Below are 24,905 nucleotides of genomic sequence, written 5' to 3' on the forward strand. Positions count from 1 at the left end.
AGTTAGAAAATTATTAGTATAGTATTAGTGGGCTAGTTAGAAATTATACTGGTGGAGGGTTTCATTGTTGAGCCAATATTTGCTGCTACATATCTCTTGCTCCTTATACACATTAATGAATATATAGAAGAAATAAGTATTAACCTTTGATATTAATCACATTAGACCTTAGGCTAAATAAATTCTACACCCTCACCCTATAGGAATGTAACTTCATCTGGTACCTTTGGAAGGTGGCGTCTGTTTTAAGAATAATCACCCCTGGAGAAATAAGTGTCCTGGTTGACTGACCGTTGTCACAAGGAGAGGGTCATAAATTGTCAGCAGGCCCCCTGGCCAGAAGATGATGTAACACCCCTAAGACCTCTGTATACATTTGTATGAAGCACCTGACTTTAATAAAAGTCAGGACTGCTGACCCTGCGTGACTTTTGTATAAACATCTCAGTGTATAAAAGTAGACCATGGAAAATAAAGAATGGGATCAGTTCCTTAAAAGACTGGTCTCCCCATGTCGTTCTTTCTCTCACCTGGCTGAATCCCCATCTGGAACGTGGAGGCTCGTCAAGCCTACTAATTATGCCTGGGCTTCTAAGATCTGACCGGGGAGGCCTTAGTGTCTCCTCTCCTTCAGGAGAACGGGAGGACGCCTGCGGCCTACGTAGGTGACGTAAACTCCTTGCCCTGGAATTTTATTAGCTTTCCACGTAAGCCAAGTTATTCAGCCTTTTCTCCACTGAATTTTCCTACTGAGCTATCCTTATTCTATTACTCTTTATATCTCTAATTAATATTTAATTAAAGCTATCGTATCCTGATCGCTGAAGCCGTCTCTCCTTCGAATTTCCCTGGATCCACCGGGGCTGGACCCCGGCACTGGACCTTCCAGCTTGGGGATGAGTAGGATCTGATTCTGATCACACTGACATGAAGATAAAGCAGCAGCTGGTTGCAGGGGCTGAGACAGTCAACGACCCAGGCTCAGAATCAAGGGTGGAGGGTTGTCAGAAGGTGTAAAATTCTGATTATATCATGATGACAACAAGATGAAAATAAGCAGAACTGTCAACAGAAATTTATTACTAAAAATAAAACCAAGTTGAAGTTTTTCCCAGGAAAGCTGTCACCATGGGAACCTCTGCGACAAAATGTGTTAATTTACTATCTTCTTCACTCCTGAGTTGCTGCCTTCTTCTATATTGTCTAATTAAGCTAAAATACCCATCCTGATGAGAATGATGTGGTATTGACTCCTTTTACTTCAATCCGAAGACTGAGATGGGCTGCACGGTGACGGAGACTTCAGGTGCTGTAGGTGAGCGTCTACCAAGGGTTCATGGGTCAGGAACATGGGTTGGTAAGAAGACACAAAGGCTGTAGGCTGAAGCTCCGGGAGGTCCAAGGATCCTGGAGAAAAAAATTCCTTAAGTTCCACTGCTGCCTGGGAATCTTAGGAGACTGGCTTGATCAGACACACACATATCCTTTTAATTCTTTCAACTCGTTTGCATCTGTCAGCCCAATTCTGCCCTTGTTTGATGAGACAGGACAGATATTTACTTTTACAATGAAGCAAACTGGCTGAAATACAGCAAGTGGTGCTGGGAAAGCTGGAGAGCCACATGTGAATCAATCACAACCCCACACCCTACACAAAGAAAACTCAAAATGGTGAAGACTTTATATAAGACACGACACTATAAAACTCCTAGAAGAGAACACAGGCAAAACATATGACATAAATTGAATGTTTTATGTTTTCTTAGGTCAGTCTCCCAAGGCAAAAGAAATAAAAGCAAAAGTAAACAAATGGGATCCAATCAAACTTAAAAGTTTTTGCACAGCAAAGGAAACAATAAAACAAAAAGACAACCTATGGACTGGGAGAAAATATTTACAAATGATGCGACTGACAATGGTTTTGTTTCCAAAACATACTAATAGTTTATACAGTTAAAAAAAAATTAAAACCCAATTGAAAATGAGCAGAACATCTAAACAGACATTTCTCCAAAGAAGACATACATATGTCCAATAGGCACATGAAAAGATGCTGCTGCTGCTGCTAAGTAGCTTCAGTCACGTCCGACTCTGTGCGACCCCATAGACGGCAGCCCACCAGGCTCTTCTGTCCCTGGGATTCTCCAGGCAAGAACACTGGAGTGGGTTGCCATTTCCTTCTCCAGAAAAGATGCTTATCATCCCTAATTATTACAGAAATGCAAATCAAAACTACAATGATGTACCACCTCACATTAGTCAGAATGGTCATCATTAAAAAGTCTACAAAATAATAAATGTTGGAGACTGTGGAGAAAAAGGAACCCTTCTACACTGTTGATGGAATGTACGCTGGTGCAACCACTGTGGAAAACAGTATGGGGGTTTCTCAAAAAACTACAGAGTTATAAGCATGATCCAGCAATCCCACTCCTGAGCGTACACCCAGACAAGACTATAAGCCATGATCCAGCAATCCCACTCCTGGGCATACACCCAGACAAGACCATAACGCAGAGAGATGGGCACCCCTATGTTCATAGCAACAGAATAGTCAAGTCACTGACAGATGAATGAATGAAGATGTGGTATGTAAACATAGAATGGATATAATGCAGCAATAAAAAAGAATGAAATAATGCCATTTGCAGTAACATGGATGGACAGAGGTTATTATACAAAGTGAAGTAAGTCAGAAAGAGAAAGACAAATACCATATGATATTGCTTATATGTGGAATATAAAATACAACACAAATGAACATATCCACAAAACAAAACCAGACTCATCGACATAGAGAACAGACACGTGGTTGCCAAGGGAGAGGAAAGGATTGGGAGTTTGGGATTAGCAGACTAGACATGCATACTAGTATGTACATGGATAAAATGTATGGATATTTTATGGATGGATGGATAAAAACCACCCATAATGGATAAAAAACAAGGTCTTAGTGTATAGCACAAGGAACTATAGTCAATATCCCGTGACAAAACAGAATATAAAGTATATATGTATAACTGAATCACTCTGGCATACAGCAGAAATTAAGTGTAAATCAACTAAAATAAATGTTAAAGAAAAAAAAGGAGAAAACTCTTGCTGCAATAGATTAAGTAACTTGCCTAAGGTTACAGAGCACAGTAGGTAAAGACAGAGAAGTTAACTCTTATTTTCTCATTTCTAGTCCAGAGCTCTCCCTATATGACACCCATGCTGGATCCTCTGATCACTCCACTCATTTGTGGGGGGAATCCATGGAGGATAGGCAGGATCAAGGCCATGGATTTCCTTACTACATGTTATGTTTCAAGTCCCACAGTGAACTTCCCCTTAGAGTTCTGCTGAGGACATCCAGCTTAGAAAATGAGCTTCTCTAAGTTCTCGGTGAGCCCTGCCACCCCAGGATCTCAGCCACGCCTTGAGACTTCTGCTAGAGCTACCTGTGGCTGGAGCAGGGAAAGCCTTTGTCACTCACTGCCCAGGTCAGTGGGCTTCTCGGTGATGAAGGAAGAGGGAAGGGTAGCCTAAAAATGGTCAACTTTCAAACCAGAAAGGAAAAATAAAAAAGATACCTTGTAGAATGGGATCACTATGATCTTCATCGAAGGTGTGTCTCTGAAAGGCTTCAAAGCTTGTAGCTATGTCATTCTCTAGCTGTTCTTGTGGTGGGGGGCTGTCTCCAGGTTTGCACACATCAAACTTCACCCACTGGTAACTGCAGGACCAAAGGGAACATTATTGAGTCGTCCTTTGGCTATTAATCCACTCGTCCCTCCAAAGGGATTAGGTATTTTTTTCTTTAGGGCTCTCCTATATATATCTGAAAAACATATTAACTAACCAAAATTGAAAAGCACACAGACAGGCGTCTCTAGTGACACTTATTCTGCAGGACTTCCCCATCCATCAGCTGTCATGATGCACAAAATGCTAAGACCTTCAGGACAGCGGGGTACCATCCACAGGCCACAGAAGACAATACTGTGCCTTATGTACAGAAGCAGCTCAGTAAATAGATGAACAAGCAGAGCAGTGACCACCAGTTTAGTCCCTGGCCCACTGACCATGGAGCTTCTTTCAAGGAAATGGGTTCGACCCCACTTACTTGACACATTTTCGAGCTCCTGGACAACTCTGGATCAGGTTGTGGATGGTTGGATGAGAAAACCCAAAAAAGTCAGCTCCAGATGGATGCAGGTTGGGTATTAGTTTTCCCCTAAATGGGAGACAGAGAATTTTTGCTTGAGAGCCGAGAGATGAGTATGAACACACAGAGTAGTCTTTCCTGACTTGGAGAGTCTGGAGCCTGTAGCTGCCAAGATACGCCAAGGACATAGGCTAGCTTTCTATACAATAAGGGATCTCTACTCATTAAAAGCAAGAGAGAAGGTCTCACTGTACCCCAACTGACCTTTCTAGCCTGCCTTCCAGTTACCAGTCAACTTACATAGCCGCGCTGATGGTCTTGAGCAGCTCTGCATGACAGGCATCAGCGGAGGAGCTGATGATAGCATTCTGGGGGTCGTCTTCAGGAACAATTTCAAACTGAGAAAGATAAAGGAGCAGTGAGCCCAGTCTTCAGGGAGAAGGTGGCAGTCACACTGCTGTTACTGCTGTTCTTCACTCTGGAGCCTGAAGCAAGGTGTGCCTCTTGTTTAACCGTGTCTTGGCTGTTAGACACTCCAAGCCATAAAACAAAGAAAGGCTTTCAACTGTTTGATTCTGCACCCTTTGTTTAACTACTGTCCAGAGGGCAATGCTTAACTTGTTCCATACCTTTCCAGATGCTTTCTTATCCACTAACATATTTATAAGCTATAAGTACAGATGATATTTTAAAACAAATGAGATTGTTCTCCACATAATCTTACATTGATTTTACAGTATCTAGGAAGAGATCTAGGCCATTTTGACTACAAATCCCCATTTCACTTTATTTTTTGAGTTGTAAAATATCTTGTTTATAAAAAGAAACTGTTAGATCAAAATTCTACTAATACTGAGGAATTTTTGCCAGGAAAGTATTTTGTAACAAGTGTGATCTAGCTAACAATTCCCTGACAAATTTTCTATACTGTTTAAAGACTTTTGACAAAAAAAAAAAAAGAAAAAGAAAAAGAAAATTCTTTTCTGTAACAGGTTCTATATTTAGTCAGTTAAATTCCTTAATCAGTTTTCTATTAAGTTCAATTAAGCAGTTTCCAGTCTTTCAAAGTTTAATCAAATTATTCCATACAGGATTAATCTATTTTCTGTATAGCTATATATATATACACCCACACACATACACACTATATATATTTATAAATAGTATGTATGTGTTTACAATTATGTGCATTTATCATTTTTTTTTTTAAGAATCCAAAACAAACCCTACTGAGTGGCTTCTACTACTGTTAGTTTTCCTCTGTGGCTATTATTTCACTTGATTCAATTTTCCTGTGTCAAATTTCAGAGCTCTTTAAATTTTGTTAATAATAAATTATCTTGTGAGTAGTTTCAGTCAGAATGGTTTTATTATTTCAATGACATATGTTGCAAATTTAACATTCTGATGGTTTATACTGATTTCTCAGCTAATTCATGAAAAAACTGTTAACAATTATCTTCGAATATTTCAGGGTTGCTCTTCTATTTGATATTGATCACGCCAATCCCAACCTTTTATATTGTGTGTACACTTATATATCCTATTCGAGCAAAGCACAGTTAAAAGCCTAAAATGTATTATTTTGGTTTTGGGATCTTTCTCTACTTCATTCTTTTAACTGTTGTATAATATTATACAAGGTGGATATATTTTAATTTTTAACCATTCACCTACTGATGGCTATTTAGGCTACTTTTAAATTCTTGCTATTGCAAACAATGTCGCAATTATACTGTTATATGTAACTCTTCTGTTCACATTTGTGCATCTAAGACATTCCAGAATATCTAGAAGTATCCTGGACCAAAGATTCACACATTAAAATTGTTGATACTACCCCAGCAGCCTTCCAAAAAAAGGAACTTTACAATTTTCACTCCTACTAATGCCATTTGTACTTGTTTTCCTACACGCTGGCCAACATTTGCTATTATCTATTTGATATTTGCGTGAGAAAAATAAGATCTTTTTGTTTTATTTTCATCTCCCTAACTACGAGTGCTATCTGCTCTCATCGACCATCTGCACTGTTTCTGTGAAATACCTGTTTTTTTTTTTTTCCCCATCTGATTGCTTTTATATCTTAGACTACAAGAGCACTTTATATGGATTTTAATCCACTGTGATATGTTTTCTTCTTGTTTGTTGCTTGAGTTTTAACTTTGATTATGGTGGCACCCCACTCCAGTACTCTTGCCTGGAAAATCCCATGGATGGAGGAGCCTGGTAGGCTGCAGTCCATGGGGTCGCTAAGAGTCGGACACGACTGAGCGACTTCACTTGCACTTTTCACTTTCATGCATTGGAGAAGGAAATGGCAACCCGCTCCACTGTTCTTGCCTGGAGAATCCCAGGGACGGCGGAGCCTGGTGGGCTGCCGTCTATGGGGTCGCACAGAGTCAGACACGACTGAAATGACTTAGCAGTAGCATGGTGGTTTTTGTAATTCAGAAGTGTTTAAAATTTTAATAGTCAAATCTGTTACTATTTTCCATTATGGCTTCTACTTTTCACATCTTGCTAAAGAAAACCTTTCCCCTCACCCTAGGACAATAAAAATATTGTTCTATGTTTTAACATATTACAGTATAGAACATTCTATGAAGCTAAAGCAAGTAAAAGTCATACTGGGATTTATAGTCAAATAGATGAAACAGAACTGTCTGGAAACACAACAAAGTATTACATGTATTTAGTATACATTAAAGGTGTCACTTGATGTCAGTTAGAGAAAAAAAGGAAAGCTCAGTCTGTGGAATTCTCCAGGCCAGAATACTGGAGTGGATAGCCTTTCCATTCTCCAGGGGTTCTTCCCAACCCAGGGGTAGAATCCAGGTCTCCTGCACTGCAGGCAGATTCTTTACCAGCTGAACCACAAGCAAAGCCCACTTCACTTCACTTCAAAGGTGTCACTTGATGTCAGTTAGGGAAAAAAAATGAAAGCACACAAGGTACCTGAAAATCCTGTGTGGATGGAGTAATGACTTAATAAAAGAAACAAAAAGCCGACAGAATCTGTGTTTTCAAAAACACTTCAGCATTTGTCTTTCAGGGCTCCCTTGGTGGCTCAGGTGGTAAAGAATCTGCCTACAATGCACGAGACCCAGGTTCAATCCCTGGGTTGGGAAGATCCTCTGGAAAAGGAAATGGCAACCCACCCCAGTATTCTTGCCTGGAGAATCCCATGGGCAGAGGATCCTAGTGCGCTACAGTCCATGGGATGGCAAAGAGTTGGACACGACCGAGCAGCTAACACTTCCAGAGGAAATTAAGGACCAGCTTGTGGGTTGTCATTTACGTTCTATTAGGATTCTGATTAGATTTTCCTTAAATATATAGATTTGTTATAAACACTGCTACATCATCAAGTCTGTCTGTTAGAACACTTTCTAAAGAGAAATGCTGCATGGCCAAGGTCATCAGAACTCTCAGCTGCATTTAAGAGCCTTCTAACAAGGATAGGAGCAATGCAGAATTATCCACAAGTGGCAGGCAGGCTCTCAGCTTCTGCTCAAAGCTTCCACCCCATTTTCCAGCCACCTGCAACATCATCAGACAGCGAAGCCTGAAACTCTGACAACAGTCTATCTTCCCCAAGGATCAGAGGACATGGTGTGGGAAAATGAACCGTCTTGAACCACAGCACTGAGAGGATGCGCAGTCAGGGATTTCCCCAGTAGTCCAGTGGTTTACAGTCTGCCTGCTAATGCAGGGGACACGGGCTCAATCCCTGGTCCCAGAAGATCTCACAGGCCGTGCAGCAGCTAAGCCCAAGCGTCACAACTACTGAGCCTGCACGCCTACAGCCCGTGCTCCACAAGAAGAGAAGCCACCGCAATAAGCCCGTGCGCAGCAATGAAGACCCAGTGCAGCTGAACATAAAGGAATAAATTTAAAAAAAAGAGCACGTGCAGGCAAAAGTGAATATGTAGTTTATCTGCTGCCTCCATTTTGGTTCCACCTGAACGGGCCGAGTGTCACACTAATCTTCCCTGAGTGTAAGCCTGAACTTCACACACAAGCAGTCTGGTCAGGCCTCACATGGTCACCACTAACGTGAGGAGCAGAACGGTTCACGGGAAGGGGTGTCAGTCGGGGAATCACACGGATGCAGATTCACATCCCGGCTCCATCACTTACTCACAGAGTGCCTGTCACAGAGAAGGTTCTCAGAACAAGAGGGGAAAAAGAAGCAAAACCCAGCAGTTATCCTTAGGGCGGGTACCTGAGGCTGCGCGCCACCATCCTTGATCTGACAGGTGTATAGACACTCCTGGTCCGGAGCGCGCATGCTGGCCCAGGCCCGAGTGCTGCAGTAGCCCACGGGGTAGATGGCCGTCTCGTCATGGAAGCCAGGTCGGTCGGTGATGATCTGGAAAAGAAAAGATCCCCCCAACTTGCCACTGAGGTCGCTGGAGAACTGAAAGGCCCAGGGTCCTGTGGAAGCCTCTAGAACCACCTTGGGGCTGAAAAGAGTGACTCAGATCAGAGAGACAAAGAGCGCTGGATGTGCAGCCGATGAAAACAATCTGCTTTCCTAGGGACTGGAGGTTTTCAGGGGTTGGTCTGGATCAGCGAGGGACTGCTGCTAATGGGAACAGGGAGGGCAGGCTCAACCCCACTCCCGAATCTCTGCTGCTCCTCTCTCTTGGTCGCTGGGCTCACTCACCTCCCCCAGGCTATACACTGTTAGGCCCCCCAGTCCGATGGGGAACACAGGCCGTCCTGAGGGGTCCAGGGCAATGGGCTGAACCGGCTTGCGAGCACCTGCCTCCATTTTCTTTTTCTTGGATGTTTTCTTCAGAACTGAAACGCAAATCTGGGGTCACCCACTTTAGGTCCCTCCCAATGCTGAGGGGAAGGGAAAAAATTTACACGATGCTAAGAGCAACGAGACAATCCTGGTTCTACGCACACACTGAAAGGGCACATGGGGCTTTTCTCCAAAGCCCTGTTTATCTTTCTAACCCGCCCACCTGGCTGTAACCAATTTCAGCATCAGTGCTTAGGATCTAGAAGCCTTACATTTTGTAAGGCCTCTGGCTTCCCTTATAAGGTCAGCAATTTCCCAAGCCATCCATGTGCTCAGAGGCCACCGAGCCCATTTCCCTGCCTCTAGGAAAGACTGAACTGGAGGCTCCCAGACAGTTGGGAGTGTAGGAGAAGTGGGGGAAGCCATGAACTTCTCTCATTATATTTAATCAGGTCTAACCATGAATCCTCTACCCAGAGTGGCTTGAAGACACTTGGTTTTCAAGGGCTTTTACCAGGGGTGCTTAAGGACCAGTGAGAGTTTACATCATCTCTGTGGCCGAGTGTCTACCAGTCAGGACCAGGTTCTTTTCATTAGTTGCTGAGCCACCAGGACAACTGATATCCTCTCGCCAAGGTACCTTCCAGTTTGTTGTTCTCTTTGCCTTTTTCTTTTTTCTCCTTCTTGGATTTCTTCCCAAATGGTTCCTCAGCCCCAGTGCTCGGCCCAGAGACTGGCCCATTTCCCTGGAGGGTTCCCACAGAGCTGGCCACAGTGTAAGTCAGGGGCAAACTGGAGCTGTGGGAAGGAGCTGCAGCCTGTACGTCCCCTTCGGTTAAGGCTTGTAGCTGGAGGAGCTTCTTTAGCAAGTACCTGAGGTTGGGGAGGAAAGGGAGCAGGGGTATGAGTTTCTGTTTTGTCTCAATTCCATATTTTATTCAAGTACTAGGAAAAGTCACAAGTACATGCAAAGACGATCACATTCACACAAGTCAAGTTCTTATTAAACCCTGGGAAAAACGAAGCTCCAGAGGATAACACCTCAAGAAGCTAAGGATAAAGGACTACAGTGCATCCCTTCTGCATATGGAGAGCATATGGTGAGCTCTTCTAACTGGATGCTGGAAGATGTTAGGCTTCCAAAGGGCACGTATCATGAGCTGCTCACTCAGAGTACTCAGTCGCTCAGTCGTGTCTGACTCTTGGCGACCCCATTAATCGCAGCATGCCAGGCCTCCCTGTCTATCACTAACTCCTGGAGTTCACCCAAACTCATGTGCATCGAGTCAGTGATGCCATCCAGCCATCTCATCCTCTGTCGTCCCCTTCTCTTCCTGCCCCTAATCCCTCCCAGCATCAGGGTCTTTTCCAATGAGTCAACTCTTTGCATGAGGTGGCCAAAGTATTGGAGTTTCAGCATCAGTCCTTCCAATGAACACCCAGGACTTGTCTCCTTTTAGATGGACTGGTTGGATCTCCTTGCAGTCCAAGGGACTCTCAAGAGTCTTCTCCAGCACCACAGTTCAAAAGCATCAATTACTACATACTGAATATTTGTAGGAAAAAAAATGTAGTTTTTAATTCCCTGGCTTTTATAATAGCCCAGTTATAATAAGATTACTTATTAGATGTGGTCAGAGGGTTTTGTTGGAAAGATGGAGAGCGCTGTTTCATCATCACAGTCTAACATGACCTGGGTTGCTATGAATCAGTACCACAGGCTGTGAGTTTCTCTGGACCACACTGGTGGCCGGTGCAAAGTACAAAAATCTTGATGGAGGAAAAAACCCCCAAGGGCACCAACACCGTATCAATCACCAAAAATGTGATTCTGAACACAAAGTGACCCCAGCTCACCGTCTCTCTTCTTTTGCTTTAAGAAATTTTTCCTCAAGACGAGCAATTTCATCACAAATAGCAGCATTTTCCTTGAAGAAAAATTTGGAATATAATCACACAAAAGGAATAAAAGATCAGAGTATGCTGAGAAGAGGAGCTATATTTCAAATCAAAGAGCTATGTGTTGCTAGGGAGAAGAGGAGCCAGTCTACAGTGCAAACTGTAAAGAAACCTGTAAGTAGGTAGGGCCAATTTCTACTATGGGCAGAGTAGTAATTTGGAAACTGCACCACCTTCCAGTGAAAAGTGGGAGTTAGTAAAGATTTTGCCAGAACAATACGGCAAAGTAGGGTGTCCCAGAAAAATCAACACATATGGTCACTTTAATTAGGGTAGCCTTCAGCAGTGAGAAGGCCATACTGCTCAAATCTATAGATACTTTACCTCAACCCTTATAACCATGGGGAACATCCTCATTCCCAAGTGCCTTGACTCTTAGGGAGCTTATAAAGCAACCTAACCCAAAGCAAAGCATACAGTAATGAACCTTAAAGAGAAAAATCTGGATGGAACAAAATGAAGTCTAGTCTATAAAATTTTAAACTTCACAACCTATTTATATGTATTCAAGCATCATCTTTCTTTACTGATGGCTCCATTCATCTCTCAAACATGAGTCCTAAGGGGACTGTTTCAATCTGGATGTTCCACAGTTGGGACCTCAAACATTGAACGATCAAAACAATACCTTTTTTCTTCACAAAACCTTCTTCATGGGTCTGATGGAACCAATAGTCTAATAATAATACAAGTGCCAAGCTTTAGGTACCGCTAATATTTAGGGATAAAAGAAAGGCAACATCAATTAGATACCAAATCCTTTAAATTCTGCTTTTCTTACTTCTCTCCAGTGCACATAGCAGGTGGCAAATAAATGTCCTCAGAATAAGTGTTCTAATTTCCAAACCTTTCCCTGTGCGTCCAAAAAAGCTAAGGGATGTTCAAATTTTGGTATGCGAAGAGGTAAGGTGTTGATTCACATGTGGGAAGACATTTGAGATACTTGCTATCTCCAAGCACTGAGCTGAGCTTGAGCAAGCCACAATATCGTCTAACAGTTGTGGCTGGCAAACCAGAAAGAGTTCATTCAATAAACCCCCTGCACCTACAATAAAAGATCAGCAGAAAACTCGGAAAACTCACAAGAGAGCAGAAGCGGGGACTATTTAAAGTTTCATGTGCCTGTTCAGGGAAGGGGTTGGCTTGTAGGTGTGCGGAGTGCGTGGGAAACAGGTTGCGGTAATGAAGTAATAAACTAGAATCAGGTGTTTGACTTGTTGGAGTCAGGGCTCTGCCAGAGTTCTCAAGTTTCTTTGGAGAACCAAAGGCATTTCCAAGGATTCTATGGCAATAAGGATAATGACTAAAGCTTACTGACACATCTTCTAGGTACTGGCCCCTTAACTTTCCTCATTTAATCTTCATTAACTCAGCAAGGTAGGTTGTTATTAGCGCTCATTTGTAGACAAGGAAACAGAATTACAGGAATTACGTAATTCGCACAAGGCTAACCACAAGTAATGTACCCTGGAAGAGCTAACATTCTATTAACACTGCCACTCTGGGAAGGAGAACAGTTCGGGGAAAGATTTCGCGAGTTAGGAGAGGCTAAAGGTGGAGAAGGCCCGAGCGCCGGCATACTTTATTTTATTTTATTTTTTTGGTTCGCCGGCATACTTACAAACACCGTGGCTTTGGCTGCTCTGCGCAGCCGCAGGTACTTGAGCCGGTACTTTTCGTTTTGGCTCTTCTTCGGGAGCTTTTTCATCCTGGCCTTGCTGGACTGCAGCGGGTCTCGCGGCGAAGAGGCCAGGCTGCCCAGCAGGCTCATGGTCCGGCCCCGCTACGGGGGCTCCAGGGCGCGGCCTGCATCGGCCCTTCCGCTGAGGAGCGGCCCTCAACGTCGCTTGGTCTGGGCTGGGCTGGCGGGAGCGGGCCTCTAAGAAACGACCTCTCTAGAAGGTTCACCAGGCGCCTGGCTAGGCCAGAAATCCTGTAACCGAACCGACTCGAGCTCCAGGCGCCTCCTGCACTTCCGCATCTGCTTCGGAAGTCAGCCGCGACCGGAGGTTACGTCACGGCGTCAACCTCACGTAACTTCCGGTGCTGGAATCCGGTCTCGGCAGGGCGGATCCGCGGCTCGGGAGGCGGAGGAGAGGCGGGGCTTGGTGAAGAGGGAGAGCGGTTGGAAACGACCGACCGTTTGAGACGTTGTGTACATGTGTGTGTTTAGCTGAGGCTTGTTACTGTTGAGCTAAAGACCAACACACAAAAATCACACGGTTCCTAAGCCCGAAGTGTTTTAGCACCTCTTTCCCACATTCCTTACAGACTGGCCTTACCCGATTGTACGACGCGCTGGAGCGCATAAAGGGACTGCTGTTGTCTTTGCTTCTTTTCTTCATACAGCTCGCATAGATGTTTCCTGAGGGCCCAGTACGCTGTCATTTTACTGGGATTACAGTGGTGAATAGAAAAAAGAAGTCCCCTGCTTTCAGATTAGAAGGCAATGGCACCCCACTCCAGTACTCTTGCCTGGAAAATCCCATGGATGGAGGAGCCTGGAAGGCTGCAGTCCATGGGGTCGCTGAGGGTCGGACACGACTGAGCGACTTCACTTTCACTTTTCACTTTCATGCATTGGAGAAGGAAATGGCAACCCGCTCCAGTGTTCTTGCCTGGAGAATCCCAGGGACGGCGGAGCCTGGTGGGCTACCGTCTATGGGGTCGCACAGAGTCGGACACGACTGAAGCGACTTAGCAGCAGCAGCAGCAGCAGCAGCAGAAAGGAAGATGGAAGATTTAACCGGCACTTTTAATAAGGAGCTTGCACTAAGTAGGCACTCAGTATATATTTGCGTAAGGAAACCAAAAATATGTTTCTGTGCTTAAACTTATATATCTCTAACTCTGTAACCAAGGTCTGCCTGAAATCATCAAGTAGAATAGACAGTTCTTTAGAATGCGGTATTGGTAACTGTACTGGGTTGGAAGGTAGAAGGCTTGCAGTATTTCCAACCCCCCCCCCCCCCCCCCCCAGCCATGCCACTATCTAGAGTGAGCCTCTGGGTCCCAGGTTTCTCAAAACTGAGTATGCTTTTTAGAATGATGAGGTGAAAGAGAGTTATAAACTGAAAGATTCTGTACTGATACCTAATTACTGTTGTGTATACTCAAAATTTAGATTTCTAGAATTGTATATGGAAATTAAGAAAAATATGTACACTGTCAAAACAGTAAGTTACTGGAGAAAGACCTGAAGCTTAAATAAGAAACTTATGATCAGCTGAAAAAAAAAAAAAGAGGTTTAGAATAAAAAATCCAGGTACTTCATTTCTGGAAATTGTTAAGAATAGTTGCAAGAGTCCTGATAAAATGGCTTTCCCACAGAGAGGTTGAGTCCTTTATGTCCATCTGTAGTGTAAGCTGCCCCATTGGACCTCATGTTTCTAGTGTGCTTTTACAAACATACTCAAGGCAGCCTTATAGATTCATGTCAGGAAATTGCCTGGAATACTTTCAGCCGACCAACTAATCATGCTCATGCCTTTCATACTATAGATTGGCACTTTACCTTGGAACCTGAAAATAGGTTGTTCTAATTGACAGGAAGTTTTCTTTCTTCTTTTTTTAACCTTTATTTGCTAACTGCCTGATTTATTTGATGTTCAGCTGTATTTTGTCCTTGCAGGCTTTGTGATCTAACTTTGTTTTCACTATTCCTCCGCATATATTACATGTATCCTACCTAGTGGGAGGGAAAGTACTGTCATTTATCTTGGTTTGCAAGCTGCTCTGGCCAATGGATTTCTGTGGCATTTACATTAACATTTTATTTTTCATTAGAAATACTTCCTTATGATTTACAAAACAGTTCATGCAAAATTCAGAAAATATAAAGATTTTTAAAAATTCATACATCTGCCACATGAAATGAATCATTTTTAACACATGTTTAATTTTTTAAATTGAAGTATAGTTGATTTACAATATATTAGTTTCAGGTGTACAGCATAGTGATTCAGTATTTTTGCAGATTATACTTCATTTAAAATTATTACAAGATAATGGCTATGATTTCCTGTGTTATACAGTACATCCTTGTTCATATCTGTTTCATATGTAGTAGTTTGTATGTTTCATGTTTTAATGCACATTTACATAGGTTAGATGATACTGATGTAATATTTCCTCTTTTGTTCACTTACCACTGTTATAGTCATTTTGTAGTGTTATTATAACTTCTTTATAAATGTAACTTTAGATGGCTGCTTAATATTCCAGTTGTGGGGTAATAACTACATAATTATTTATTTCCATGTTTGACTTTTTTTTTTGTTTCAAACTAGTTTATTTAAGGGTTCCAGTTTCACTCCTCAATGAAGTGAAAGTGAAAGTCACTCAGTCGTGTCCGACTCTTTACGAACCCGTGTACTGTATAGTCCAATAGATCTTATGTATTTCTCACATGCTTCTTTGCTCTTTAGTTCATCTAGTTCTGAAGGGTTACCAAGTGTTATCTTGATCAATCAACCATCTTCATATCAAGATTTGTTGACACATCCTGGATTTTCTGCTAGAGCTTCATTCATTTCAATTATTTCTCCTGATGGAGAAGAGTAGAACTCTCTAGTAGCTTTTATGCTTTCCAAAGCATCAGAGTCCTCTTGTTCAATTTTTTCCCGACTTCAGGCAGACTACAGCAAAAACACCTCCCAAAGCTTCTTCTTCCCTATGTATTCAGAAGAATATTTATTTATTAGTGCCTATGATGACACAGCCTTTAGGTAACTTATTTAAGAGGAAAAGACAAGTACATGGGCTATATTATACAGTGTAATAAGTTTTATCTCAGAGGTAGGTATCAAATGATATGGCAACACTCAGTTAGGGGAGGAGCGTTTTCTGCCCAGGAAACCCTGGGCAGATTTTGAAGGAGAGCATGGTAAACTGAGTGTTTATCCTAGAAAGGTCATGGAGTAAATACAGTGGGAAAAGCCTGCCTCCATGAATAGCCTGTAGAACTTTCTCCCTTTTTACAATGTCTAGACTTCCAGTTTCAGTGTTCTTCTTGTCATCATATTATGCTCTAGATGTAATATATATATATTTTTTATTCTTCAGCTCCAACTTTCAGATTTGTTTCCATGTGATGATTTTATCTTCTCATCTTTGGGATAACATGATATAGGATGTTCGACTCAGCTAAATCCAAGCTTAGCAATCCTAACATGGGTGTTTTTGTATATTAGTGCATGAGGCTTGTGAAAAAGGGGAGAGATTTTTACTTTCCGTAGGACTTCTTGCTTCACAGTTTCTTAACTATGGATTTTCATCACACATCCCATGGGTGAGATGTTTAGGTTTTGAGGGTTCTAAGCCAGCCAATAAAGTCATGAAATCAACCACGGTGTCAATGTTGTGCTTCTGGGTGGCTGTGTCCTTCAGCGCACAAAGGACACTCAACCAGCTAAAAGAGACGAGCTCAGAGATGTTGGCTCGAAGGAAAAGAAGGATCACATTGAGGTCGTTGATGGGACAGCCCAGCATTTTTTTGCTGAGAAGATCAAAAGCTGGGAGCATCTCATAGATGGAGAGGAGCCGTTTGTCCCACCGGCAGAGCCGTGTGAGGTTGTATAGTATCACTGGAACCAACAGGGTGTAGATGGCTACGCTGGCGAGACTGACAATCTGGAAGACAGACAAAGAGGTCAGCCTGCATGTGATGAGGTCGGGGATGTGGGTCTCATCATGTAGCAGCCCTGTCTTGACGGAACAGCTGAATTCCTCTTGGAAGAAGATGTCCAGGTGAAAGTGGCCCAGGTACAGGTAGGTGGCGGAGGTGAAGAGGAGCAAGAGGGCGTTCCTCAGGAGGTAGGTGGCCACCAGTGAGTGTGAGCGCTGCTTACAGGCCAGGTACCGCTCCAGCAAGGGGAATTCAAAGTACCGTTCTTTCCGAGCCCTGGGCAGGGGAAGAAAGCGGCCAAGTTTAGGAAGAAGCGTTTAAAACTATATCCTGAGGGGGGCTTCCCTGGTGGCTCAGTGGTAAAGAATCCACCTGCCAATGCGAGAGACATGAATTCAATCCCTGGTTTAGGAAGCTCCCACATGCCGAGGAACAACTAAGCCCCTGTGCCACAACTACTGAGCCTGTGTTCTAGAGCCTGTGAGCCGCGGGCTTATTTGTCCCATGGCATGTGGAACCCGCATATTCCACAGCTACTGAAGCCCATGTTCCCTAGAGCCTGTGCTCCACAGCAACAGAACCCACCGCAGTGAGAAGCCTGTGCATCACAACTAGAGAGTTGCCACTGCTTGTCACAACTACAGAAAAGCCCATGCAGCAATGAAGACCTGGCACAGCCAAAAAAAAAAAAAAAAAAATCAACTGTATCCTGATGTACTTCCCTGGTTGCCCAGTGGTTAATACTCCATGCTTCTAATACAGGGGTCCTGGGTTCGATCCCCGGTCAGGGAACTAGATCCCACATGCCGCAACCAAGACACGGCACAGTCAAATAAATAAATAAAATTTAAAACAAAAACAAAGAAACTATATCCTGAGAGCTGCGTGGGGGAAGTAACAAAATCTGTGTATCTAGCATGGTATTCTTGGCTCACAGAAACATCTGTCTTTTTTGAGCATAACCACTCCTTTCCCCCAAAACAGGTATGTGAGTGTATCTTAATTCTCCAAGTTATGAATGCAATGCAGTAAACCCAGCAAATGATCAGTGAGTAATAAATGACCGATTACTCTGGATTTCTGCCTAGTAGGGCAGACTAAATCTGTAAGCTGAAGCAGGATTCTTAGGAAGCACTGATTTATTAAATTAGCCTTGGACTGGGGTGCGGGGTAGCAGGGATTCTAAATTACCATGTTCTGGTTTTCAGTCTGCTTACTTTGTGTGTGATTTTTAGGTCAGTTCATTCATTTTATAAAAATAAGTGTGCTTACAAGTGTTTGTTGAGAGTTGTATTTAGGTATATGTAATCCAGTCTCTGCTCTGAAGAAGCTTGCTGCCGCCAAGTCGCTTCAGTCGTGTCCGACTCTGTGCGACCCCATGGACTGCAGCCTACCAGGCTTCTCTGTCCATGGGATTCTCCAGGCAAGAACACTGGAGTGGGTTGCCATTTCCTTCTCCAATGCATAAAAGTGGAAAGTGAAAGTGAAGTCGCTCAGTCGTGTCGGACTCTTAGCGACCCCATGGACCGCAGCCCACCAGGCTCCTCCATCCATGGGATTTTCCAGGCAAGAGTACTGGAGTGGGGTGCCATTGCCTTCTCCCTTAAGAAGCTTACAGTCTGGCTTTCAGGGAAAGGGCAGAGGAGACATGCAAATATGAAATGAAAATAATGCTTGACTTGTTGCTAAAAGATAGATACAAACCACAGTAGTTGTAAAAGTTAGGAGACAGACCACAGTGTGAGCTGGAGTGTTCAGAAACATCTCTGGAGAATGTTATTTTAGATTGGTCTTCCAAAGGTAGATAGGGTTCAGAAAGATAGACAGGGGAGGAGCTTTTTTCAGAGGATAGAAATGTGCACAAACTGGGGTTTCAAATCTTAGCTCAACTGTGCTCAGATGGGGCCTGCCCTGGCCACCCAAATTAAAACTGTGCCTCCCTCCACCTCCCAGCCTTCCTGAGTCCCTGACCCTGGCTCAGTTTTCTTTATCCACTTATCTTCTACTATATAATTTATTTGTGTGTATGCTCATTCATTGTCTGCTTACCCTCAATACAATATTACCCCTTCCTCCCTCAACACACATGTACACAGACATCTCCATAGCACCCAGAGCTGTGTCTGGTGCTCCATAAATGACAAATGAGTGCTTAAATGAATGAATGGCTTGTTTGGGAGAAAGGAAGGACACTGCCCAGGGGGCATGGAAGGTTTCCATTACTTGGAAGTTTGAGAGAAGCTTGACAAAGTAGTTGATGACAGTGTGTGGAGGGCCTAGGAAAAATATTTGGGAGAACTTGGATCTTTTTTCCTACAGGCCTGGGAGAAGCCATTCAAGTTTCTGTAAAAGCGATCTTTCAGGACTTCTCTAGTAGTCCAGTGGTTAAGAGTCTATCTGCTAATGCAGGGGACATGGGTTTAATCCCTGGTCCAGGAAGATTCCACATGCCATGGGACAAATAAGCCTTTGTGCCACAACTACTGAGCTCGTTTGCCCACCCTAGAGCCTGTGCTCCACAATGAGAACCACTGCAATGAGAAGCCCGCTCGCTGTGCAGTCAAAAACTAAAATAAATGAATAATTTCAAAAACCTCAGTAGAGATTTTTTAAGAAGTGGTCTTTCAGAGGTTAACCCCTTTGTGACACTTTGGGTTCACCTGTAAACTGGAGGCACACTCCTTTTCCCTCTCCCTGTACAGAGATGATAGCGCGTTAATGAGGTGATGTGTTAAGCACTTTGAATTCTAGAGAAGGATGGCGCAGAGGAGAGTTTCAAGATTACCCTGCAAGGTACCATTTTAGTGCTCGACAGAGTCTTTCGGAAAGGAGTGGAGGAGACAACTCACTTCTCCAGCTCGTCCCAGAACACATCAGTGTCTGAGCTCTCCTGTCGGATCTTCAGCATGTGCTGTACCAGGCGGATGGCGCGGTTGTAGGACTTGTCCAGCTCGCTAATGATGAACAGCAGGTCCGAGCTGAGGGCCGGCACGGCTGCATACTGCCACAGCAGAACCGGCAGGTACATGGCCACGGCCAGGGCCAGCAGCGAGTAGGGGAGGGCCTGCAGGGGAAGAGAAAGCTGAGGAGGGCAGCCCAGGGTTGCCCAGACCTTGCACCCTTGCAGAGAGAGTGCTGAGGGAGGCATCTCATTCTCTGATTCCTGTCTCAGAAGGGGAAGATAGAGAGAGAGACAGACAGACAGACAGACAGAGACGGGAAGGAAGGGAGGGAGGGAAGAGAAAGAGCACTAGCTGCCTGTTCCCACCGCCCATGCATGTTATCCTGGGTTGCCACCTAGAGGTCATGGCCATGGTCATTATGTCAGTCTAGGGGAGAGCACCTTATTCCCAATCGTCCACTTTTCTTGCTCTGACCACTCCAGATTCTTAACATCAGACATCCAGAGTTCACTAGCCTTCAAAATGCTGCCAGGGGCTCTGACATGGCTTTTATTTCAACTCTTCAGAGAGGAAGTCAGAGCCCCATTTCCTCCATGTAGTCTGCCCACCACCCCTCCCCACTGCCCCCTCCCGCCGCTCCTCCTCACCCCCATATGCAGTGGCTTTTTCTCCTCTCTGGATTCTTGGTAAGACCAAACTACACATCAGGCACTGTCTTGGATTCCTTGGGTGCTGTGTCTGGTCTCTGTGTGTGGAAGCTGATGTCAAGGTGTGTATAAATTTGGTGTTCTTCATTATAATGTTTGCTCCCTGAGATGAAGGATTTTTCCTTATGGTTCCTTTTCACACTCACCACACCTAATAGGTTAGGCCTACTATTTTGCACACAGTAAAAACTCTACTTACAGAGACTTAGTTAAGGACATGTGTGCTGGGTACTGAATATGCATTTTTCATTCAGGGTCAGGTACTATCAGTATTTCTATTTTATAGACAAAGAAACTGAAGCATGAAAATGTTGAGAAACCCCCACAGGGTTATGTGTCTAGTAGGTGAGTGAGCAGGATTTGGATCCAGGCAATTTGATTTTGGAGTTTAATCCCTTAATAAATGGGCTTCCCAGGTGGCTCAGATGGTAAAGAATCTGCCTGCAGAGCAGGAGATGTGGGTTCAATTGTTGGGTCAGGAAGATCCCCTGGAGAAGGGAACAGCTACCCACTCCAGTATTCTTGCCTGGGAAATCCCATGCACGGAGGAGCCTGGTGGGCTACAGTCCATGAGGTTATAAACAGTTGGACATGACTGAGCAAATAACACACACCTTTAATAAATACTTGACTATAGCTTCTCCGAACTATAGTTTGAAGAAAAAGAGGGAGGGTGCATATTTGGTTGTGTGTGTGTGTTTCTGAACTAAATGAGAGACAGGCTAGGAAAGTCATATCAGGCCACGAGAGAAAATGGGAACATTTTCACTCCTGTCTAAGAAATTATATTTCTTGAAAATGAACTCTTCACCCTAGAGCTTCTGTTTCAATAGGTTTAAAGTGGAGCCAGAGAATATGGGCTTAAAGAGCTCTCAGGACATTTCATGATTGACAATTTGATTCTCTTCTGACATGTAAATCCCCGCTGCAGTACTTTGAACTTGTTACTGTCTAGATCCTGCTTGAATACTTCCAGAGACAGACACCTCATGAACTCTTTCTATGACGTCTCTCTTTTTTTTTTTAAATTAAACTTTTTATTTTATATTGGAGTATAGCCAGTTAACAATGTCATGATATTTTCAGGTGGACAGCAAAGGGACTCAGCCATACACATACATGTATCCATTCTTTCCTAAACTCCTCTTCTATCTAGGCTGCCAAATAACATTGAGCAGAGTTCCCTGTGCTATACAGTAGGTCCTGGCTGGTTATCCATTTTAAATATAGCAGTGTGTACACGTCACTCTTAAACTATCCCTTCCCCCTACTTTCCCCCTGGTAAAATCTCTGGTTTTGTTTGGGTCCTAGAACTGTGGCTTGAGGTGTAAATTGTTATAACTATCATAAGCTGTAAATTGTCATAACTAGAAAACGCTATGCGTGACCTCTGTTTAAAACTGTAAATTGTACATACATATTACTTCTGCTCCCTCATGAAACCTCACTAGAATGACGATAAAGGGATCCCCCCATAATCCTATAAGGACAAGGAAAATAGGAGAGGAGACAAGAGTGACAGTGTGTTGAAACCTGGGAAGCAGTTGTGTAATAGAGGGTACCAGCCTGCAGAGAGGATGCGGTGTTGAGGTAGGGGCCACAAGCTGCTTTTCACCACGCACAGAAGCAGAAAGGCTCAGGAATGGGAGATAACCAGATATGTCTGAAAGTGGGGATGCAAGTGGAGCTGGAAACAGGAATACTGAGAAAACAGACCCGCAGGTCCTTTCTGAAACATGATGCCCTCAGCCAACCACCCTTATGGTTTATTCTTTGGAAATGTTAAATCAGACAGATTCTGCACTTGGGTTCATTGAGGGCAGGGGGCCATACTGAGAATGGGGGCAGGGGGCAGTGAACTGTGTAAGTACTGGATGTTGACACCCACAGTTGAGTTCCAAGAGGATTGGCAGACAAGCTTGATGCCAACTGCCTGCTGCCCCCTCTGCACAAGTTAGGGACTGACTGATTCTTTTTGGGAAAACTGACCAGTCCAGAATATCAGATTGCAGCTGTTATCAGCTGATATTTGAGGTTTTGCTAATGAAATGGCCCAAAGAGGTCCCTTTAAACTGACTGCTTCAACCCGAGGCAGTCAGATAAAAGCGAGTGAGCAAATATATGACCAGATATTCAAAGAATGCCTGAAACATGAAAGTCAATGACCAAAATAAAATGGCAGGGGCAGGCAAGGAGAGAACATAATGACTCAGTTCCTCCCCCTCCACCCAGCTGGTAGAGCCCCAGCCACTTTACCTTGTGAGGCCAGAGGGATTTTGTCTTGGACTGGCCAGACTCATCCTGTTCGTGGTGAACCAGGGAGTCCCAACAAGAACTGTCCACGTAGGCAGCCTGCCGGATGCTGAAGTTACTGGGACAAAAGCAGCTGATGGGAGACCCTGAAATAGGAACAAAGCTTGAGGCAGCCCTGGGTAGGGGTGGAGGAACAGAGAGCTGGGGGACAATCAGTTAAGAGCTTTCCAGGGGTCACTTCCAGAACTCTGACCATCTCTGTATCTGTCAGGCACTGTCTTCTTCCCAGGCCCTAGCTTTCTGGGTGAATGAAGAAGAAGGGGGAGGCTGACACATCTCCCTGGGAAAGTTAGGGAGCTCACTATGCAACCAGAAAAGAGAGCTGGAAATCCCAAATCTGAGGGACTCCCCTGGTCGCCCTGTGGGTAAGATTCTGTGCTCCCAATACAGGGGGCCCGGGTTCAATCCCTGGTCAGGGAATTAGATCTCACATGCTGCAACTAAGACCTGGCACAGCCAAATAAATAAATAAATAAATATTAAGAAAAACAAATCCCGATTCTGAGAAAGCTCATGTTGTCTTTAATAGAGGTGGCAGATTTGCTGAGTTAATCTAGCACCTGGACTACTCAGTACATGTATTTGTTAGTGTTTCTGCTCAGGGCTGGGGTTCTTGAAGATGAAAGAGTAGATTTATTGAGCACCTTTGCTGCTGTCAGGCTCTGCCAGGCACTTAACATGTGTTCTCCAGTCAATAATCCAGGAGGTGGCGAGTAAGAAAACGCCCCAAGAAGATAAGAGATTTATCTAAATTTTGGCTAATTAAAATCTTTAGAGGTCCTGGAAAGACGATACGACTCTAATGTCTTTCGTCCACATGAAAATCAAAACAAAACTAAGTATTGCAATGATTTCAAGCATACTAGAATTAAGGCTATTTTTTATTGCAAAATTTTGGAAATGACTTTCAAAGTTTTTCTGAGTCTCAGCTTTGCTGGCATCCTAAACAGATGCATAATCTCCCTTTTGGGTGATGCCTGGCCCCAGTCATGCGATCTGGACAGGGTGGGGGCTGTCTTGCCTCAGGGTCTACTGGGGCTTGGAAGCCACTCACCAGAGGAGAACTCCTGGGCAAAGGCCAGTGACATCAGCAGCAGGGGGAAGCCCACGGCCACGAACTTGACCATTCGGTCCAGGGGAAGCTCCAGGCGCAGTCCTTTGAGGCGGGGGCCCTTACGGTCGGGCAGCAGGGCATCCGAGAGCATGTACTCTGCAGCTGTGTGTGCAAGCGACATGCTGCTGTCGGTCGAGCTTGGGCCCAGGGGCGGCAGAAGGGGGTCCTGGAGAGGGGGGTCCCAAAGAGTGGAGACCTGGTAGGTGGCAGCTTCAGGGAGCCGGCTTTCAGCAGACGGCCCCTGCAGCCTGGGCCTCAAGAGTATCTGTGTGAGGAGCGGGCACTGGTTCTCTAAATAACTGGCTAGGCCCTGAGCCAGGCACCTGGTAATTAGAGGGAGGCATCGCCCAGTGGGTCGTTACTGGAGGAGGGTCGGGTGTCGGCTGGGGCTGGTGCCAGGCCGCCCTCGGGACCGTCGAAGGCAGACACAGTCCCGTGGCTTTAAGCTGCCCTCTCATTAATCAAGTATTTTTGGTGGGGTGGGGGAGAGGAGGAGGGCTGTCAAGCAGGCCCCCTGTGTAATTGGTGTGGAATCTGGGTGGAGATTGCTTAAATGTGTGGAAGGCCCTCATTTTGTGGTTTGGGGTGGGAATGGAGCCCCCAGGACTCTGCTAGGGTTGCGGCTCCTACATAGTATTTGTCCCAGTGATGATTTTTGCTTCGGGCACAGGCTCCTTCCCAGAAACTGATCTGTTTTTGGCATTACGTACCCTGCCCTGCCTCTGGTCTGTTTCTAAAATGTTTCAACCACGTATTTACAATTTCCTTATATTTACATTTTTTTAAAGCTCCCATTAGTTCTCTAGAAAGCTGAGGGAAGAGTGGGAGTGTTGACGTGCAGAGAGAACATGACTTGTGAAATCTAGAGGGAAAGACTTCATGGACACACAGCAGCACTGTTCTTTTTTTTTTTTAATTTTTATTGAGTGACTGCAGGAATCACTTTTGGCTCAGTATTCTCATCTATCAAAAGGTACTATATTGGTTGCGAAAAATTGTAAAGATTGATGAAGAGTATTGTATGGGAAGATGGATTGTAAACTGTAAAGTGTAGTGCAAATGTCAACGTTTCATTTATTTATTTAAAATTTATTTAGCTGCGCTGGGTGTTCGTTGTTGAGCGTGGGGTTTTCCTAGTTCTGGCGAGGCCGGGCGACTTTAGTTGTCGTGCTTGGGCTTCTCCTTGCGGTGGCTTCTCTTGTTGCGGAGCACAGGCTCTAGGGGCATGGGCTTCAGTAGTTGCCCTGTGGCGTGTGGGATCTTCCTGGACCAGGGATCAAACCCGTGTCCTCTGCATGGGCAGGCAGATTCTTAACCAGTGGACCACCAGGCAAGTCCAACTCTTACTTTGATTTGGTGGGGTTGGATGGGTAGTTG

The 24,905-nt window shown here is 44.3% G+C and overlaps 2 protein-coding genes across 3 annotated transcripts; both read right to left on the reverse strand.

Annotated features, from left to right (window-relative positions):
- Nucleotides 1-1,060: 1,060 nt before the first annotated feature.
- Nucleotides 1,061-12,901, reverse strand: TBRG1 (transforming growth factor beta regulator 1). Of its 2 annotated transcripts, XM_055581280.1 has the most exons (9): nt 12,487-12,898; nt 10,764-10,834; nt 9,547-9,779; nt 8,823-8,959; nt 8,379-8,525; nt 4,451-4,548; nt 4,109-4,219; nt 3,576-3,718; nt 1,061-1,407 (listed from the first exon to the last, which is right to left on the reverse strand). In XM_055581280.1, exons 1-9 carry the CDS (start codon nt 12,634-12,636, stop codon nt 1,262-1,264), a joined length of 1,236 nt encoding a protein of 411 aa, XP_055437255.1. In that variant the 5' UTR covers nt 12,637-12,898; the 3' UTR covers nt 1,061-1,261. The 2 variants fall into 2 exon arrangements, with proteins under 2 accessions (XP_055437255.1, XP_055437256.1); XM_055581281.1 differs by lacking the exon at nt 4,109-4,219 and having other exon boundaries at nt 12,487-12,901.
- A 1,127-nt stretch (nt 12,902-14,028) lies between these two features.
- Nucleotides 14,029-23,884, reverse strand: PANX3 (pannexin 3). The gene is made up of 4 exons (XM_055583412.1): nt 23,469-23,884; nt 22,358-22,500; nt 19,341-19,555; nt 14,029-16,767 (listed from the first exon to the last, which is right to left on the reverse strand). The coding sequence occupies exons 1-4, from the start codon at nt 23,647-23,649 to the stop codon at nt 16,128-16,130; spliced, it is 1,179 nt and encodes a 392-aa protein (XP_055439387.1). The 5' UTR covers nt 23,650-23,884; the 3' UTR covers nt 14,029-16,127.
- Between the last annotated feature and the right edge of the window lie 1,021 nt (nt 23,885-24,905).

This window comes from Bubalus kerabau, chromosome 5 (assembly GCF_029407905.1).
Source record: "Bubalus kerabau isolate K-KA32 ecotype Philippines breed swamp buffalo chromosome 5, PCC_UOA_SB_1v2, whole genome shotgun sequence".
Taxonomy (NCBI): domain Eukaryota; kingdom Metazoa; phylum Chordata; class Mammalia; order Artiodactyla; family Bovidae; genus Bubalus; species Bubalus kerabau.

What these genes read in the sequence shown, in the direction of transcription:
- TBRG1 (XM_055581280.1), bottom strand. Translation starts at nt 12,636, where the DNA reads ATGAGCCTGCTGGGCAGCCTGGCCTCTTCGCCGCGAGACCCGCTGCAG. An exon ending in AAAGCAAAAGAAGAGAGACG is followed by an intron (nt 9,780 to 10,763) that starts GTGAGCTGGGGT and finishes CCCCAACCTCAG; the next exon opens with GTACTTGCTAAAGAAGCTCC. An exon ending in AGAGAACAACAAACTGGAAG is followed by an intron (nt 8,960 to 9,546) that starts GTACCTTGGCGA and finishes TTTGCGTTTCAG; the next exon opens with TTCTGAAGAAAACATCCAAG.
- PANX3 (XM_055583412.1), bottom strand. Translation starts at nt 23,649, where the DNA reads ATGTCGCTTGCACACACAGCTGCAGAGTACATGCTCTCGGATGCCCTG. An exon ending in TGCCCAGGAGTTCTCCTCTG is followed by an intron (nt 22,501 to 23,468) that starts GTGAGTGGCTTC and finishes TTCCTATTTCAG; the next exon opens with GGTCTCCCATCAGCTGCTTT. An exon ending in AATCCCTCTGGCCTCACAAG is followed by an intron (nt 19,556 to 22,357) that starts GTAAAGTGGCTG and finishes CTTCCCCTGCAG; the next exon opens with GCCCTCCCCTACTCGCTGCT.